The sequence below is a fragment of the Centropristis striata genome, chromosome 13, assembly GCF_030273125.1.
Source record: "Centropristis striata isolate RG_2023a ecotype Rhode Island chromosome 13, C.striata_1.0, whole genome shotgun sequence".
NCBI lineage: Eukaryota > Metazoa > Chordata > Actinopteri > Perciformes > Serranidae > Centropristis > Centropristis striata.
This window is the reverse complement of record NC_081529.1, coordinates 17,612,534-17,629,202: the sequence shown is the minus strand read 5'-3', so window position 1 is coordinate 17,629,202 and position 16,669 is coordinate 17,612,534. Positions and strand designations below refer to the sequence as shown.

At 39.9% G+C, this 16,669-nt stretch overlaps 2 protein-coding genes across 2 annotated transcripts; one reads left to right on the top strand and one right to left on the bottom strand.

Moving 5' to 3' along the window:
• Positions 1-608: 608 nt before the first annotated feature.
• On the bottom strand, positions 609-4,159 carry LOC131983836 (alpha-2,8-sialyltransferase 8E-like). The gene is made up of 7 exons (XM_059348645.1): positions 4,023-4,159; positions 3,369-3,434; positions 3,164-3,238; positions 2,549-2,693; positions 1,540-1,652; positions 1,362-1,454; positions 609-1,282 (listed from the first exon to the last, which is right to left on the bottom strand). The coding sequence occupies exons 1-7, from the start codon at positions 4,106-4,108 to the stop codon at positions 820-822; spliced, it is 1,041 nt and encodes a 346-aa protein (XP_059204628.1). The 5' UTR covers positions 4,109-4,159; the 3' UTR covers positions 609-819.
• A 2,831-nt stretch (positions 4,160-6,990) lies between these two features.
• On the top strand, positions 6,991-15,569 carry LOC131983369 (alpha-2,8-sialyltransferase 8F-like). The gene is made up of 8 exons (XM_059348091.1): positions 6,991-7,091; positions 7,948-8,013; positions 8,140-8,214; positions 8,717-8,861; positions 13,321-13,433; positions 13,519-13,611; positions 13,691-14,142; positions 15,514-15,569. Exons 1-8 carry the CDS (start codon positions 6,991-6,993, stop codon positions 15,567-15,569), a joined length of 1,101 nt encoding a protein of 366 aa, XP_059204074.1.
• Positions 15,570-16,669: the final 1,100 nt, after the last annotated feature.

Genomic DNA, 16,669 nt, shown 5'->3' with positions numbered 1-16,669 from the left:
ATCTGACTGGCTGTGTTCCCAATCCACTTTCTTTTGTTTCTTTGAAGTTTCTCTCACTGTCCTGTAATGACTGGTTCCTGTATGCTAATTACATTAAGTTGCGACTTCATCTGTAACTACCTCCGGCCTTTTGATCATGTGAGACTGAATTTCTGTACAAAAGAGTTTATTTTTTCGGCAGAGAACGCTGAAGGACTGTGCTGCACGAAACTAAAGGCTTTGATTGACCACACTGGCTTGCTGCATTTTTCTTCAGACGTAGAAACACTCTCAATATTTTGGGAAGAAACTGCACCTACAGGTGTTGCAGCGAAATGTGTGCTTAATGAAGAAATACTGCATTATAATGGTAAATCTTGACAGGTTTTGGGACACTTAGTGGCTGAAATTCACTAAATCATCAAAGGTGAGATGTCTCAGAAAAAGCTTTAGAATTCCACTCCAGCCACAAAATACATTTATTCAATTTATTGTCATTGTTTTTCGCCTCAAGCTTTCACAAATAAAAAAACCCCATCACAAACAATAATGGAATTTTAAAACTGGCTCACTTGAGTTATCAAGTTACTCCCAGTTTTACAAGACCCACCAAAGACTTGATGCAAATGCAAAATGTATGATTTCAGTGCAGATACTTTGGCTGCTGATTGGCCAATTCAGTATTCACTGTAAGTCTGAGCACCTTGCTTGAACACATTCCATCTCTGTCATCAACCAAAATAGATCCATCTATTCATTCAAGTATATGACAGACTTCATGGGTGACTGGACTACAAACCACTTTTCTCCTGTCATGTCAGCTTTCATTAGTTCCTGGAACTACAATTTACCTGGCCGACAATCTTCCAGATGAAGCCTGAGCACCCCCTGACTGTGCAGCTGCAACAAGAGGTCAAACTCAACCGGCATGACATGGACTCTTGCATTTACTTTTGCATCATCGTAGTAGTGGTTAGTCAGGGCATAGAGTCCTTGTGGGTGATTACTGAAGGGCCAGAAACCGTAGACATGCACGTTAGCACAGAGTTCCAGTGCCAGGCTGGTCATCATTATGCCGGTGCTGAGCCGTGCTGCTTTTATGCCTTGGGAGCGCCAGAAGACGGACAGTTTATGGAGATAGTCAGGGTTTAAGAAAACGGGCCAGATGGAGCTTTCAAAATCCTCAATACTGTTGACAGCCCGCTCGCACACAGGATTGAAGGCAGGAAGGAGAAGCAGGGAGTTGCCATAGCTTCTCAGACTCTCCACAAACGGACGGCGACGTCCAATTAGAGCCCCGTATCTGAAAATAAATGGCAAATATGAAACAACACCACCAAAAGAACATTTTAAGGTGTAGTGAGATTTGTGATCTCGCTCACTTCTTTGAGAGGATGCTTGGGTTTGCTGTCACGAGGTCAGTCTTGGTGCCCACATCTTTCTCATAGTCGTCTTCCAAAGGAGGAAGGTTACACCTGAACATAGAGGAAGGAAGATCAAGAGAATTTTATATTGAATTGCGACAGCCTGTCAAGCCACTACATTGGACAACTTTCTCACCTGATAACAAACTGAGCTGAATCGATCATCTTTCCACAGCCGCTGTCTGTCAGGATCCCTCCATTCCCAACAACAGCACACGTGTCCCATGTTTTATTTGGGAGTGGATACTCCTAGAATCAAATGCAACAGAAAACATTGATGATAATATTCTTAAAGAGGCTTATTAGCGAAATGTGTAATATCTTTATAGAATCTCATATCCAAATCCATTGCATGTAGTAACAGTTAAGATATTGTAACCCACATTTAATCATTAGTCATTTTATTCATTGACTTTAAAAGGAAACCTCCTCCTAATCTTCCTGCTGTTATTATTAATCATCATACTGATGCTGATTTGGCAAAGGATCATCAGCACATGTACTTTTATCAAAAGCTCAGAAGTTTTGAATTGACATCTTTATGAGATTTTTTTGTTATTTCTTTATTGAATCTCTTATTATACTCTCTTTTATTGATATGGGTCAAAAACAGTAACAGGTGAGGAGGGATTGTTAGAATATAAAATTGAGGATATGAATTGAATTGATCTCTCCCAAGAGAACAAAGTCATAAAGAATGTCCTGTTAATTCCTGTCCACCTTAGACACCTTTGTTCAGTGAGTTCAGGGTGCTGCCATCTGGTTACGGATAGACATAAAACTGCCACCATTTCCTGACCAATAAATCTAAGAAGTCAATGGTTTCTGCTGCTTTTGGTCTGTTGAATAACAGTAACTTATGTGATCTGTTTGTGTACCGATTGGTGCACCGACATAGCGTACCTTACCTCACCTTTACGTTACGAGACATGAGAGTCTTACGACTCCGCTTTTACAAAGGTAAATAATTATGTAATTAAAAGTAGATCTCTGAATTGAAGTCACATTATATTGGATTAAAGAAACACAACCTGCACAATTTGTGGCAAAATAATGTCTGTGGAAAACATCTGAGGAACAATCATGATACCAAACAAGCAACAGATGTTAATAATGGAAATATCAATGAATGAGACGCCACAGACCTTTGAAAAGGACCTGAAAATCTCCAGGGATACCTCATGGATCCTCTTCCTTTCCACATCATACACAATCTTGGATCCCACTGGAGTGTTGGCCTGGGTAATGATGGCATTGTCAGATCCATTACACTTGCTGCTCAGCTCAGATCTGAGGAACCACAAGGACTTTGTTAAACAACATACAGTCAGCTAAAAGTGTTTACACTGACTTCAAGTTGCCACATACATTAAAAGTGAATTGAATTGACAATTTCTTCAAGAAATATATAAAAGGTTTCTTGTTTAAATTATGGATTTTAAATCCATAACTAGCCCCAGGTAAGCAAAGACAGACCCTCTGTTTTCCCATAACTCACATGACCTTTAGACATGTTGTATTAAGACCATGAATTATGTTCACTTTTATTGATTATATCAGAAAGCAAATTGACTCTGTTTAAATACTCCTCTTAGGTCTGGCTTCATATGCAGTATATTTGCACTTCACACTGACAATACACATTCCTGTCTACATGGAGATCCAACATTTCTGTGCATACTGGGACAATTATTTGCCATTGTTTATTTTTTGTTTTGGCTTTTTTGTTCTGTTCACAAAATTCCAAATGAAAAAATCGCCTGAACTTTGAATAATTGTCCTCCTGCTTCTTCCAGTTTTGAGAGTAACGCTCTTTTACTTTGTTGATGACCTCCCTGTGACACACACACACATCCAAATATACAGTCAGGTGAATAATCACTGTCATACTGCTTGACTTGACTTGATCTGATTAAGGCAAAAAATGCAGTCAGTTGAGTAAAAGCAGGGACTGTTTGTTCTTACTTGCAGCCTTTAGAGAGCGCAGAAGGGCTTTTCTTGTGCCGAGGCAGTCTGTAAGGTTCATCATCACTGTGGAGGGAACCAGAGAAAAATAGGACAGGTCAATAACCTTCCTATGCCAGAGATACCAGATAATTTCGTGGAGGGGGGGTTCTACTTTTTCTTTTTGAACAATTTACTCCAATGGAGTACAGAGAGCATCTGCAACAATATTATCCTTTCTTTAATATGCCTCATATCTAGGCTATCAGCCTGAAGAAATAACATCCACCGCAATATGCGACAGTTTGGACACTGCAGTGAACAGAGAAAGGTCGAGGGGTTGTGGTCAGTATACACCACCAATAAGGCATTTCCAGAACCTACACCTACAGGAGCAAATGCTTCCTTCTCTATAAAAGTGTAATTAAGCTGGTATGAATGGAATATTTTATTTAAAGTAACAGACCTGTTCCCTTAAGAGGTCACAAAAATCTTCTTAACATCAACTGTTAAATCATCGCCTACCTCCCTTGTCTTAATGTCTTTTCAAACTTTAAGAACAAACATCTCTATCTTTTGCCCCTACTGACACATTTCCAACACTTGAAATGCAAAAACCTTCCTGACTGCTCTATAGGTGTTTGGGAATAATAGTTAATAATAGTAGACACTTACTTGTAGTCGAACATGTGCCAGGTGAGAGTGATCAGCAGGCTCCCCAGACACAAGAAAGTGAAGACCAGAGAGTAGAGTGGCCTCATATCTCTCTCCACCTGTTAGCTTCACCAGCAAGTCCTTCTACTTTATGTTCAAAGACACTCTCTCTCAAAGTCTTTGTCTTGTATCTTGCAACCTCCTCCTCCTCCTCCTCCTCTACCTGTGTGTCTGGTTTGACTCTGTCAAGCTCAAAGACATATTAAGGATCAATAAGACGGCCAGTATAAACATATTAAATATATTATTCTGTCCTCAGTGTGTGTGAGTGTCTGTACACACATCGACAGATAGCGAACACATTCCAAAAGAAGGACAGAAACTAGAATATTGTTCACTGGTCTTTAGTGTTGTCTTTCTCTTGAAATAATTGTAAAACTGAAATTACAGAAATAATACAATATATTAACAGAGACAACATACAAATAACTAAACATTGAAATGATCAAAAACATGAAGATAACTTACAAGCGATCCTTTTCCAAGGTAAAACAGCGAAATGATAAAGCAAACTGGAAAGTATAAGCTGACTTCATGGGATGAAGAGATCAAAGCGTTCATGATCAAAGCATCAAAATCATGTGACTTAACCCACCTATCACATCAAAGACTAAGGCAAGAAAAAATAAATTACCCTTAAAGGCACACATGCAAAGTTTACACAGAACATGGCACTCCCCGCCTGGAATTGTTTAAATACCACTATATGAATAACCTGAACATGGCTGAATAACGGGGAGAACTAAATTCACTCTGTGTCTTCCACACTCTTGAGAAGAATCGTCTCAGAGACGGGTCTCAAGAAAGTCTTTGCTGACCCAGATCTTGTGACCTTGAGTTCGATCTTCCTGACCTTTCCATCTTGGCAGGGAATGTCTTTGTGACCAGAGCCATTGGCCATTCATTCCGCTTCACCTGGCTATCTTTAAGCAGGACCAAGTCACCTTTTTTCAGATTGGCACGTCCTGCCACTTACTACGGCTTTGAAGTGTTGGTAAGTACTCGCGTCTCCATCTATTCCAAAAAGTATTGGCCAGATGCTTGACCTGTCTCCACTGCTGGCGGTGGAGGTCTTTGCTGTCGAAGGTTCCCGGAGGAGGAGGGTAAGTACACACCTTCTGTGTCAGGAGCGAAGCAGGAGTCAAAAGAAAAGGTGAATCTGGGTCTGAAGAGATAGGCACAAGCGGCCTGGCATTAATGATCGCTGTGACCTCTGCCATCAAAGTTGACAACACTTCATGGGTGAGGCGTGAAGAGCTGCTTTGCATGAGCATGGAATTCAGTATCCTTCTGGAGATGCCAATCATTCACTCCCAAACTCCCCCCATATGGGAGGAATGGGGAGGGTTGAAAACCCAAGTGCAGCCTTTTTCACCCAAGTACTTCCTGACATTGGGCTCTTCAGGATCTGTGAGGAGTATATGCAATTCCTTGCAGGCACCTGTAAAGTTTGTTCCGCAGTCGGAGCGGATTTGCCTAGCAGGTCCTCGAAGAGCAAAGAAGCGACGCAAGGCGTTAATGAAACTTGAAGTGTCCATTGCCTCGATCAACTCAATGTGCACAGCACGTGTGCTCATGCACGTAAAAAGTACAGCCCACCTTTTGCTGTTAGCTTGACCTCCGCGGGTTCGTCTTGTGGTGATTGCCCAAGGGCCGAACACGTCAAGTCCCACGTAGGTGAAAGGCGGCTCTGTACTTAAGCGATCAGGCGGCATATCTGCCATCTTCTGCTCACCAGTTCTCCCACGAAGCTTGTTACATATAACACACTTGTGAAGGATACTGTTGATACATTTCTTGACCCCGACGATCCAGTACCCTGCTGTGCGGACAGACCCTTCTGTAAACACACGACCTTGGTGTCTGACGTTTTCGTGGTAATGCCTCACGAGTAGCGTTGCGACATGGCAGCGACCTGGGATGACAAGAGGCATTTTTTCTCTTGCGTCAAGTGCCGACCTATTGAGCCTGCCTCCTATTCTTAGAAGGCCATCCTTGTCCACACTGGGGTTTAGCTCAAACTGTCTGACCGAGAAGTTGAGCGTTGCGATGCAACGTCAGTCTTGTGAGCAGACACATGACTTTTCATGTATCCTGTTCTCCTTTCCACTCGTTCTGTCTTTGGTGGACCTGTGGAGGATCTGTAGGAACTGATTGACGAACCTGTCGGGACGGCTGAGAGTGTGAAGTTAGGGTCGTTCTTTCTGCGTGCTTCATTACATATGAAGTCTGTGAAGTTTAGGGCAGTTAACTACAGGGCAGATTAAAGTGAAGGCTGAGCAGCATTGTTTAACACAGAGAGAGCACTCCAGTAAACTAACTCACTATCTGCTCACTGTCTATGTTCTTTGTCTCTTCCACCAGAGTTCCCTTTGAAGCCATTCGTCAGTCACAGCCATCGCAAGTAAGACAATTTAAGGATCCACAAAAACCTCCAAAATGATTCCCTCAGAGCGAGGGCCGAGGAAGTGAATGTAAAACTGCAACTTATAATTATTTTCATATTTTACCTGTATATCACATATATTATTTAGGAAGGACACGTGTGTGGCAGTAAAAAAGGTTTCGTCATTAAGTGCACTGCAGGTACATATGCAAACAAATTAGTTCAATGGAATTGCAAAAGAATTTTGCTTCCTGAAAAGTGACACCTGTTATATCAAACCTGTTATTGTTGCGGATGTTTGGGTATGCATTAGGATGTTTTTATCCAATGGATGCTCTAGCTTTGGGACAGTGGTGGAAAGTAGGTTTCCCCTAAAGCTTATAAACAGAGGAGAAGTGCCCATATTTACCCCAGGAATGAGAGAAACACAGAGTCAAACCAGTCAGACAGGGAGAGGATAAAGGGGAGGTTGTAGATTGCTAGATACAAGATAAGCACTTGGAGAGTGTGTTCGAACATAAAGTAAAAGCAGGTGGGAGAGATATGAGGGGACAGCTTTTGAGATCACTCTACTCTTTGGTCTTCACTTTCTTGTGTCTGGGGAGCCTGCTGACCACTCTCACCTGGCACATGTTCGACAACAAGTGAGTGTGTGACTATTACTCCCAACCACCTATAGAGCAGTCTGGAAGGTTTTTGTATTTTGTGTGTTGGAAATGTGTTAGTATGGGGCAAAAGATAAAGAGACATTGTCTTAGAGTTTGAAAAGACATTAAGACAAGGGCGATTAAAGGTGATTTAACAGTTGATGTTAAGAAGATTTTTGAGACTTTTTTGTGCAAGCTGACAGTCTTTCTTCACTTCTGCTCATGTCATTATTTAAATGTATTTTTTATCCAGGAATGTGTGAATACATCTCTTAAGCCACCATGTTTATCTTTGCTTCAGTATCATGATTAGTCTCACAATACAATACTAGTAGCAAAACCTTTTGAAAAACATCACTTCAATATGAAACAACCAACATGTTTTTGTTAAAAGTTTGTTCTTATTGAACCACATAGTTGATTGCATAAAAAGATGTACTGGTTAAATGCTGATCTAAATAAGATAAGCTTTATGTAATTTGTCTGCATAGAAACAAACAATATAGCACATTAAGAACGGGAACTTCTTCTAAATGAATGTATACATAATATAACGTGACCTCTTATGCAAGACATGTAGGTGCAGGTGTGGTTTTGTTACAGGAGGGGAAGGTGTTAATAAACCCGTCCGCTTCTTCTTCAGGCTGACCTAGATGTAAGGCATATTAAAGGGAGGATAATATTGTTGCAGAAGCTCTCTCTTGTGCTCCATTGGTAAAGAAAAAAAAAGAAGGAAAAAAAACTTTTTTTGAATTGTGTTATTTCTTTTCTCTCAGTGCCAATGAGGTTATCTGGTATCACTGGCATGGGAAGGATACTCACCTGTCCTGTTTCTCTCTGGTTCCCTCCACAGTGATGACAAACCTTACAGACTGCCTCGTCACAAGAAAAGCCCTTCTGAGCTCTGTAAAGGCTGCAAGTAAGAGCAAACACTCCCTGCTTTTCCTCAATTGCCTGGATTTTTTTTTGCCTTCATCAGATAATGTCAAGCGGTATGACAGAGATTATTCACCTGACTGTATATTTGGATGTGTGTGTGTCACAGGAAGGTCATCAACAAAGTAAAAGAGCGTTACTCTCAAAACTGGAAGAAGCAGGAGGACGATTATTCAAAGTTCAGGTGATTTATCTTAAATTTACTTACTTTTATTTGGAATTTTGTGTACAGAACAACAAAAAAATTTGCCACAATGGCAAATCATTTATCCCTAAATGCACAGCGATGTTGGCTCTCCATGCAGACAGGAATTAGTATATTCAGTGTGATTTAAAAGAAAGTTCAAATATACTGCATATGAAGCCACAACTAAGAGGAGTATTGAAACAGAGTCCATTTGCTTTCTGATATAATAAAAAAAGAGTACATAACCACATGGTCTAAATGTACCACGTCTAAAGGTCATGTTAGTTATGGAAAAACAGAGGGTCTGTCTTTGCTTACCTGGGGCTAGTTATGGATTTAAAATACTTTATTAAAACAAGAAACTTTGTCTTTTTTATTTCTTCATGACTTGAAGAAACTGTCAATTCAATTCACTTTTAATGTATCTGGCAACTTGAAGTCAGCGTTAACACTTTCAGCTGACTGTATGTTGTTTAACAAAGTCCTTGTGGTTCCTCAGATCTGAGCTGAGCAGCAAGTGCAATGGATTTGACAAGGCCATCATTACCCAGGCCAACACTCCAGTGGGATCCAAGATTGTGTACGACGGAGCAAGGAAGAGTAGCATTGAGGTGACCCCGGAGATTTTCAGCAATTTCCCAAAGGTATGTGGCGTCACATTCATTGATATTACCATCATTAACATCTGTCGCTTGTTTGGTATCATGATTGTTCCTCACATGTATTACCACAGACATTATTTCACTACTTTGCTCTTATAAGTTCTGCCACAAGCAGTCACGTGCACACACTGTAAAAAAAGAAAAGTTGGATGAACTCAAAATTTCAAGGCAACAAACTTCGATAAAAATATGCGTGTGTGTGTGTGTGTGTGTGTGTATCTGTAACTGTAATCACATCAAAGATCAAAGGCAATCAGATCAAAGCAATCAACAGAATTAACGGCCACCACCTGTTAATGTTCCGAAAGAGTGACAGCAGCCAGAGGTGGACTGGAATTTCTGGCCTTGAACAGAAAGCATTTTTGGCAAAACCATAATACCTATCATTGATCCGACAAACTGTTACATCTCCCTTTTTCAGAAATCTCCCTGCGTTTTTAATATGGGAGCCAATGAGGCTGTTGGTGCGTATTGGTGGCGCATCTGTGCGTCCTACGCCCAAACTATAACTCTGACAGCTTTACCAGAGGATTGTGAGTGAGAAGACAAATTTTCCTACGTTTCTATGTATAAATTATTTGTACAGAATGGAATTTGTGGCCTGGAGCGCAGTTTTCAAATTTATTTTTTGACAGTTTTTTCTCTCCCTCTACACTCTGGCGATGATGTCACACACTGTGACACAAACATTCCGTGCAATACACACCCATTATAATCTCAGAATTTCTCCAAAAATGATCATGGTCATTGAACAGGGATTGATAAAAACTATATGACCTATCGAAACGTGGATTAATACACCGATACACAAGACTTGTGTCTACTGTTTAAAGTTTAAATGGAGTCCCTAGGTGAAATTATGCGGGAGAAGTAGACGTTTAAAAATCTCCAATTACTGTTCTTTTTCACTCAGTTTTTACGTAAATAAATCTAATTAAAATTGTACTGTATATTCTAACAATCCCTCCTAACCTGTTACTGTTTGAGTGACCCAAACCAATAAAATATACAGTCAGAACAGATAAAAACATAAAGATAAAGAAATAGCAATTAATTCCCAAAAAGATGTTAAAACCTTTGAGCTTCCGATAAAACACTTGGGCTTTTAAAGGTTCAGATTCAGACAGCTTTTTAATGGAAAAAAAGAAGATTAGGAAGAGGCTTTCTTTTAAAGTCAGGTGTTGTTTTTTAACTGATGACAAAAGCACATTATGAAAATCCAATATGTGAAGTCATAAAATAAATAAATGTGGCAAATTTAATAAAAAAAAACAAACAATAAATAAATAATACATAACTATAGTCAAAGTAAAATGTAAAAATTAAAATGAGTAATTTTCTTTCTTCCTTTTATGTGGAACTGGTAGACAAAAACTGTCAGAAAAGACTTCCTAACTTGACTTTCACCTCAGCTATTTACATACATACACAAAACAATAAAAGACATACACATAATAAAACGTACAGCAAATAAATCATGTGTTAATAAAAAAGGTTAGAAGTTTGCAGCCATGCTGGTTGTCCTGTAAAGTAACAGACATTTTATTGTTTTATGTTGACCAGGAACTAGGACTGTCATGACTAACAGTAATAGGGAGCGCAAAGGATGCAGTCAGTCAAGTAACAGGAATCAGGTTATGGTTAGGATGTGGATGCTCAAATGCTTTTGAATCATTTGCATTTGGGAGATTTTTCTTCTGGTGTGACCCCTTTTACTTGTGGGGTGCCTCAAGGGTCTATTCTAGGCCCTTTACTGTTCACACTGTACATGTTGCCCCTTGGTTCCATTCTCCGTAAACATAATGTGTCTTTTCATTGTTACGCTGATGATGTTCAGATTTATCTCCCCTTACAAATGAATTCTAAAGACTCTGTACAAACTTTACTTGCCTGTATAACTGACATCAAGACTTGGATGAGCCTCAGCTTCCTAAATCTGAATGACAGCAAGACAGAAGTCATTGTGTTTGGGTGTCATAAACATGACAGCGACTGTGCTGATGCTCTGCCCCCCTCACTGGGTTCAAAAAACTGCTCTGTCATTAAGAGCCTTGGTGTCACTTTCGACAGTGAGTTCAAACTTGACAAGCAAATTGGCTATGTGGTCAAAAGCGCCTTTTTCCAGCTGCGACTTCTGGCCAGGGCTAAACCGTACCTCTCTCCTAGTGACCTGGGGCCGGTATTTCAAAAGTGATCAGATAGGATTATCCTGGTCGGATAGGATTAAATCTAGATCTGATCTGAAAACTGGGTATTTCAAACACGGATCCAGATAACCCTGATCCTGAAGATCAGGATTCCGCTCCGGTAATACAATCCTCCCTTGAATCCAGATAAAAGGCTGGATTTGGGTATTTCAAAACTCAAGGCAGATATCTGGATCAACTTGGTACCAAAATTTCCGGATCATTCTGATCCCACCTCAGAGGTGGATTTCACTTAGATTGACAAAGTCACAGCTCCACTTCTCCTAGATATTTTTACTCAAGATGTTCATTACACTTAATCAAGTGTTAGTGTTTTACTTTTAATAATTAAAGTAGCCTAATTGAAAGAAATTTAAAGCATAGTAAAATATTTGACCCCACTTTCTGAAATTGCTGTAAATATATCATGCAGCACATTGAAGCACTTTCAATGTATATTTTCATGCTTCTGATTTAAGTTTGACAAATTCTGTCAAACTTAAAAATGTACCTTTAAAATGTCTGGAAATAGCTTGAATGTGATTTTTAAAACATACAGTAAGGTGTTTGTGTACAAACTGATTATTCTACTTCATCAAATCAGATGATATTTTGCTATAAATGACCATAATTATGTTTAGTGAGAGTCTTCTATATAAGGGAGACAAATTAGGATGAAAAATGTTTCTTATTGTGTCACTGACCAAGCTATATAGCATGAAAGTAATGCAATTACAATTTCAAGCAGTTTCAATAACTTTATTCAGAATCCAATAGCATTGAATGGATCAATACAATTAAAGCGTTTCCAAGGATTTCCATCACTCATAGAGACCCGGTTGTCCTTAATAGCTGAGAGGTCCATGGCTGAGTGACTCTGAAAGTAGAAGAAAGAGAAGGTGTATGAGTATATCTTTATGTACACAGAGCATGACAACATCACTAGCATTACTGGAGCATTCTGACACTTCTGAATGACCCGTATAGTTAATACTTGTACCGTGTAACGTTACGTTTCCTAAGTACTGCAGCAGTATGCTCTGTACACATGGAGCAGATTTTTTTTTAAGTCTGCCGTGTTGCCAGTAATGTAACGCTAGTAAACTCTAAACAAGTTGGTGTTAGTTTAAACAGTTAAGTTATGATGTACGTCCGATTAGTTCCTTTATAAGTTAAACCATAGACTAAAATTAATCAACAAAGCAGCTACCTCGCTAGCCCGCTAGCTGCTTAACACACAAGTCAATGAAGCGGAGTTAGCTACCGTTAGCACGGCCGCGTCTCAATTAGCGATCGCTGCGGCCTGGTTTTAATTAGGTGACAATTCAAGAAGTTGGCTAGCATGATATGTTGGCTGGCGTTCGTATGGTCTTAAAACCGCTACACATTAGATGACTGTTAACTTACACTTTTGACGTGAAAGTGGTGCTCCCTGCTCCTTTCGTCAGGTAGTCCGCCATGTTTTGATCCCAGAGTCGGAGACACGACAAGATTTGGAAATCCAGATCCGCCCACATCAACGTCACGGTGATCCACTCCGCCAATGTTTTGAAATACTCAGATAAAGTCAGCAGGATCACCTTGATCCACGACTGAGAAAAGGAGGATTTCGTTATCCGGATTATCCTGATCAGGATTGCAAGTTTTGAAATACCGGCCCCTGGAGACGGTTATTCATGCTTTCATTTCCACAAAACTGGATTTTTGCAACTCGTTGTATGTAGGTTTAGACCAGCACTCATTGCGACGCCTACAACTTGTACAAAATGCTGCAGCACGTCTTTTAACAGGCAAAAAGAAACGTGAACACATAACCCCAGTTCTGGCCTCTCTGCACTAGCTTCCTGTCCGTTTCAGAATTGATTTTAAGATCCTGATGTTTGTTTTTAAAATTTTAAACGGATTGGCTCCAGCGTATTTGGCTGAACTCATACATGTTCACAGACCAACCAGAACTCTGAGGTCTGCAAATGAGTCATACCTGGATGTGCCTAAATGCAGGCTAAAAACTAAAGGCGATCGATCTTTTGCAGTGGCTGCCCCTAAGCCGTGGAACAGTTTACCGCTGCATATCCGGTCGTCAAAGACTTTGGACATTTTTAAATCTTCTCTTAAAACTCATTTTGTCTTTATATTTTGAATTTTGAGTTTATTGTTATTCATTTATGTATCTTTTGGATTTCTTGTTGTTATTCAGTTATGTAAAGCACTTTGGTCAACCTTGGTTGTGTATTTTTGTCTGGCTTCGATTACAGAGGCATCCGTTTCAAAATAAAACATGGGACACATGTGCTGTTGTTGGGAACGGAGGGATCCTGACCGACAGCGACTGTGGAAAGATGATCGATTCAGCTCAGTTTGTTATCAGGTGAGAAAGTTGTCCAATGTAGTGGCTTGAAAGGCTGTCGCAATTCCATATAACATTCTCTTGATCTTCTTTTCTCTATGTTCAGGTGTAACCTTCCTCCTTTGCAAGACGATTATGTGAAAGATGTGGGCACCAAGACTGACCTCGTGACAGCAAACCTTAGCATCCTCAAATATAAGTGAGCTAAATCACAAATCTCACTGCACCTCAAAATGTTATTTTGGTGGTGTTGTTTCATATTTGCTATTCAATTTCAGGTACAGGGCTCTTATGGGACGTCGCCGTCTGTTTGTGGAGAGTCTGAGAAGATATGGTGACTCCCTGCTTCTCCTTTCTGCCTTCACTTCTGAGTGCCAGCGGGCTGTCTACAGTATTGAGGACTTTAAAAGCCCCATCCGGCCTGTCTTCTTAAACCCTGACTATCTCCATAAACTGTCCGTCTTCTGGCGCTCCCAAGGCATAAAAGCATTGCGGCTCAGCACCGGCATAATGATGACCAGCCTGGCACTGGAACTCTGTGCTAACGTGCATCTCTACGGTTTCTGGCCCTTCAGTAATCACCCACAAGGACTTTATGCCCTGACTAACCACTACTACGATGATGCAAAAGTTAATGCAAGAGTCCATGTCATGCCGGTTGAGTTTGACCTCTTGTTGCAGCTGCACAGTCAGGGGGTGCTCAGGCTTCACCTGGAAGATTGTCGGCAAGGTAAATTGTAGTTCCAGGAATTAATGAAAGCTGACAGGAAAGGAGAAGTATGGCCAATTTTAAAATTCCATTAATGTTTGTGATGGGGACTTTTTTTTCTTGTGAACAGCGTGAGGTGAAAAACAATGACGATAAATTGAATAAATATTTGTTAGGAAAGGTCTTTGTATGTAATCCATGGCTGGAGTGGAATTACGTGTCCTGAAACCTGCCAAAATTTCCCATTAAAATGCAGTATTTCTTCATTAACCACACATTTTGCTCAACAACATATGATTCAATGATTTATTCGGAGAGTTTTACCCAGCCCTTTTTTAAACATTCCTCTATCGAGTATCTTCGTTTTGACACTGCATATAGCAAATGCATGATTATAGTAATTATTTATTGTCCACTAAGTGTAAAGTAACTCCAAACAGCGCTTCCTCTCTGCCATCATGCAGTCAGTAGTGCGCTGCTGAGTCCAATAGGGGAATTCTGCAATGCCAGAGATCTGCAATAAATATAATTACAATCATAGTACCAATAAATATAGATACAGTATGTTAATATGTGGTTATTAACAGATGAAATGCAGTAAAGTATTATTTTTATTTATGTTAGTATTAGTTAGTTGGTAGCTAGTTCCATTTATTATTCTTGTATATTTTAGTATATGGTACATTTGATTTGATCTATTTACTAGTTTGGATTAACTCTCTTGGGTGAGCAACTGCAATAATACAAATTTGCATGAAGGAATAAATAATGTACTTCTGATTCTGATTGCCAAGAGTTGCATGTCGGGCAATTACCAAATATTCTGGTAAAATAAAGATGAAATAATATGCTATGGCGTTTGGTGTTACAAGATCTCAACTCAGATATTTAAACAGCTGGAGAAAGGGAAGACACAAGATGTTTCTTTCAGACAATAACACAATCTATTGTTTCCTCTTTTAGAGACATCTTCAAAACAACAACAACAACAACAACAAAAAACATTTAAAGTAAATTTAAAGTAAGAGTAATAATCTTTGTCAAAAAACAAACAAACAAAAAAACACCGGCTTGCTTTTGGCGATTGTTATGTCTCTTTTGTGTCAAAAAGGAAGCAAAAGGATCTTATTTTTGGTCTACTTTCGCGTATCTAACATTAATTTTGCTGTGCAATTTAAGACACGATAACTGTTTTTTCGCATTAAACAAATACACCTCAATTCACCTTAACTCACCATTTGAATGTCAGTACTTTTTTAATTGTCTTTTATAGCGCCTTTTTTGCTCTAAATAGAAAAGTGGTTTTGTAGCCTAAATTCAACAACACTGCAGCCTTTTTACTTTTTCAACAAACCTTACGTGTATGTGTAATGATGTGCGCGCTATTTTCAGATCGCTTCGCTCTGTACCAGAGAAACACTCATTTGGGTCGTTTTGAGTGGCACTGACAGATGAGTGATTCTTGTTGGTCATTTAGTACATGGTTTAGCATACTATGACAAGTGACACCTGTGTAATCACAAACATGTCACACCCTCTTCATGAGTGACTTCTCACAAGAGTCACCACATCGACAAGGAGGTAAAGGAGTTTGACATTAGAACAATGGCGTAGCCACGGGTGTGCCAAAAAAATTGCCATCAGATGATGCGTTGCGACACCTGGGCAGGTGTGCACCCATCAGGAGTGATTCTCAGTGGCGGTTCTAGACCAGTGTTGGGGCCAAGGAGGGGCCAGTGTTTAATCAGAGGGGCATATTAGCACATAAAAAAATGGCAAAGATGATATTTAAGCTTTCAAAATCTTTATTTTAGCTTATTTAAACATCTCATTTAAGTATATTTGGAAGATACAAATACATTGATTTAAATAATGAGACTCACCAACAATAACAGTTTTTTTTCTCATTTTTGTGCAAAATTACTTTTTTTTATTTTGAAAGTGCAGTACAGTCAGAATGATCTTATATATACACAATTTTTAATTGTGGATTATGATCCTTAACAGACAGCTGGTCGAACTGAACAACCGTTTTCAGAGTGACTCTTATGGAATAATGAAGGCTGCTGCCTCCCTGCTGCCTGCGTCTGACGCAATTTGCCAGCTGGACGCATTGCGCTCGCCGTGCAAGCATTATGGACTTCATTTGGAGGCCTCTGAACTCACTGTGTTTGGGCAACTCATCAGGCGTAAAGTTGACGGGGGACATCAGTTCCCGTCCCTTATTGAAGTCTTGGATTCATGTGACAAAGATGTTTTTCCATACATGAACGGTTTACTGCGTATTCTGTTGTCACTTGTCACAAGTTGCTCTGAGGTTGTGAACAGGATTAAATCCACCAGCAGAGCTACACTGCTCACAGAGAGACAGCATTTCGTTGCTCATGTTTGAAAAAGAGCTCGCGGAGAAACTGGACTCCGATTAAATAATAAATGCGTTCAAGGCCAAGCCACGCTGTCTTGCCCTGTACATTGAGAGCTGCGCAGTGCGCACAGGTGAGTGCAATATCGTTGTGTCCTTTACTCTGCTGCTAAGCCCAATGTGTTC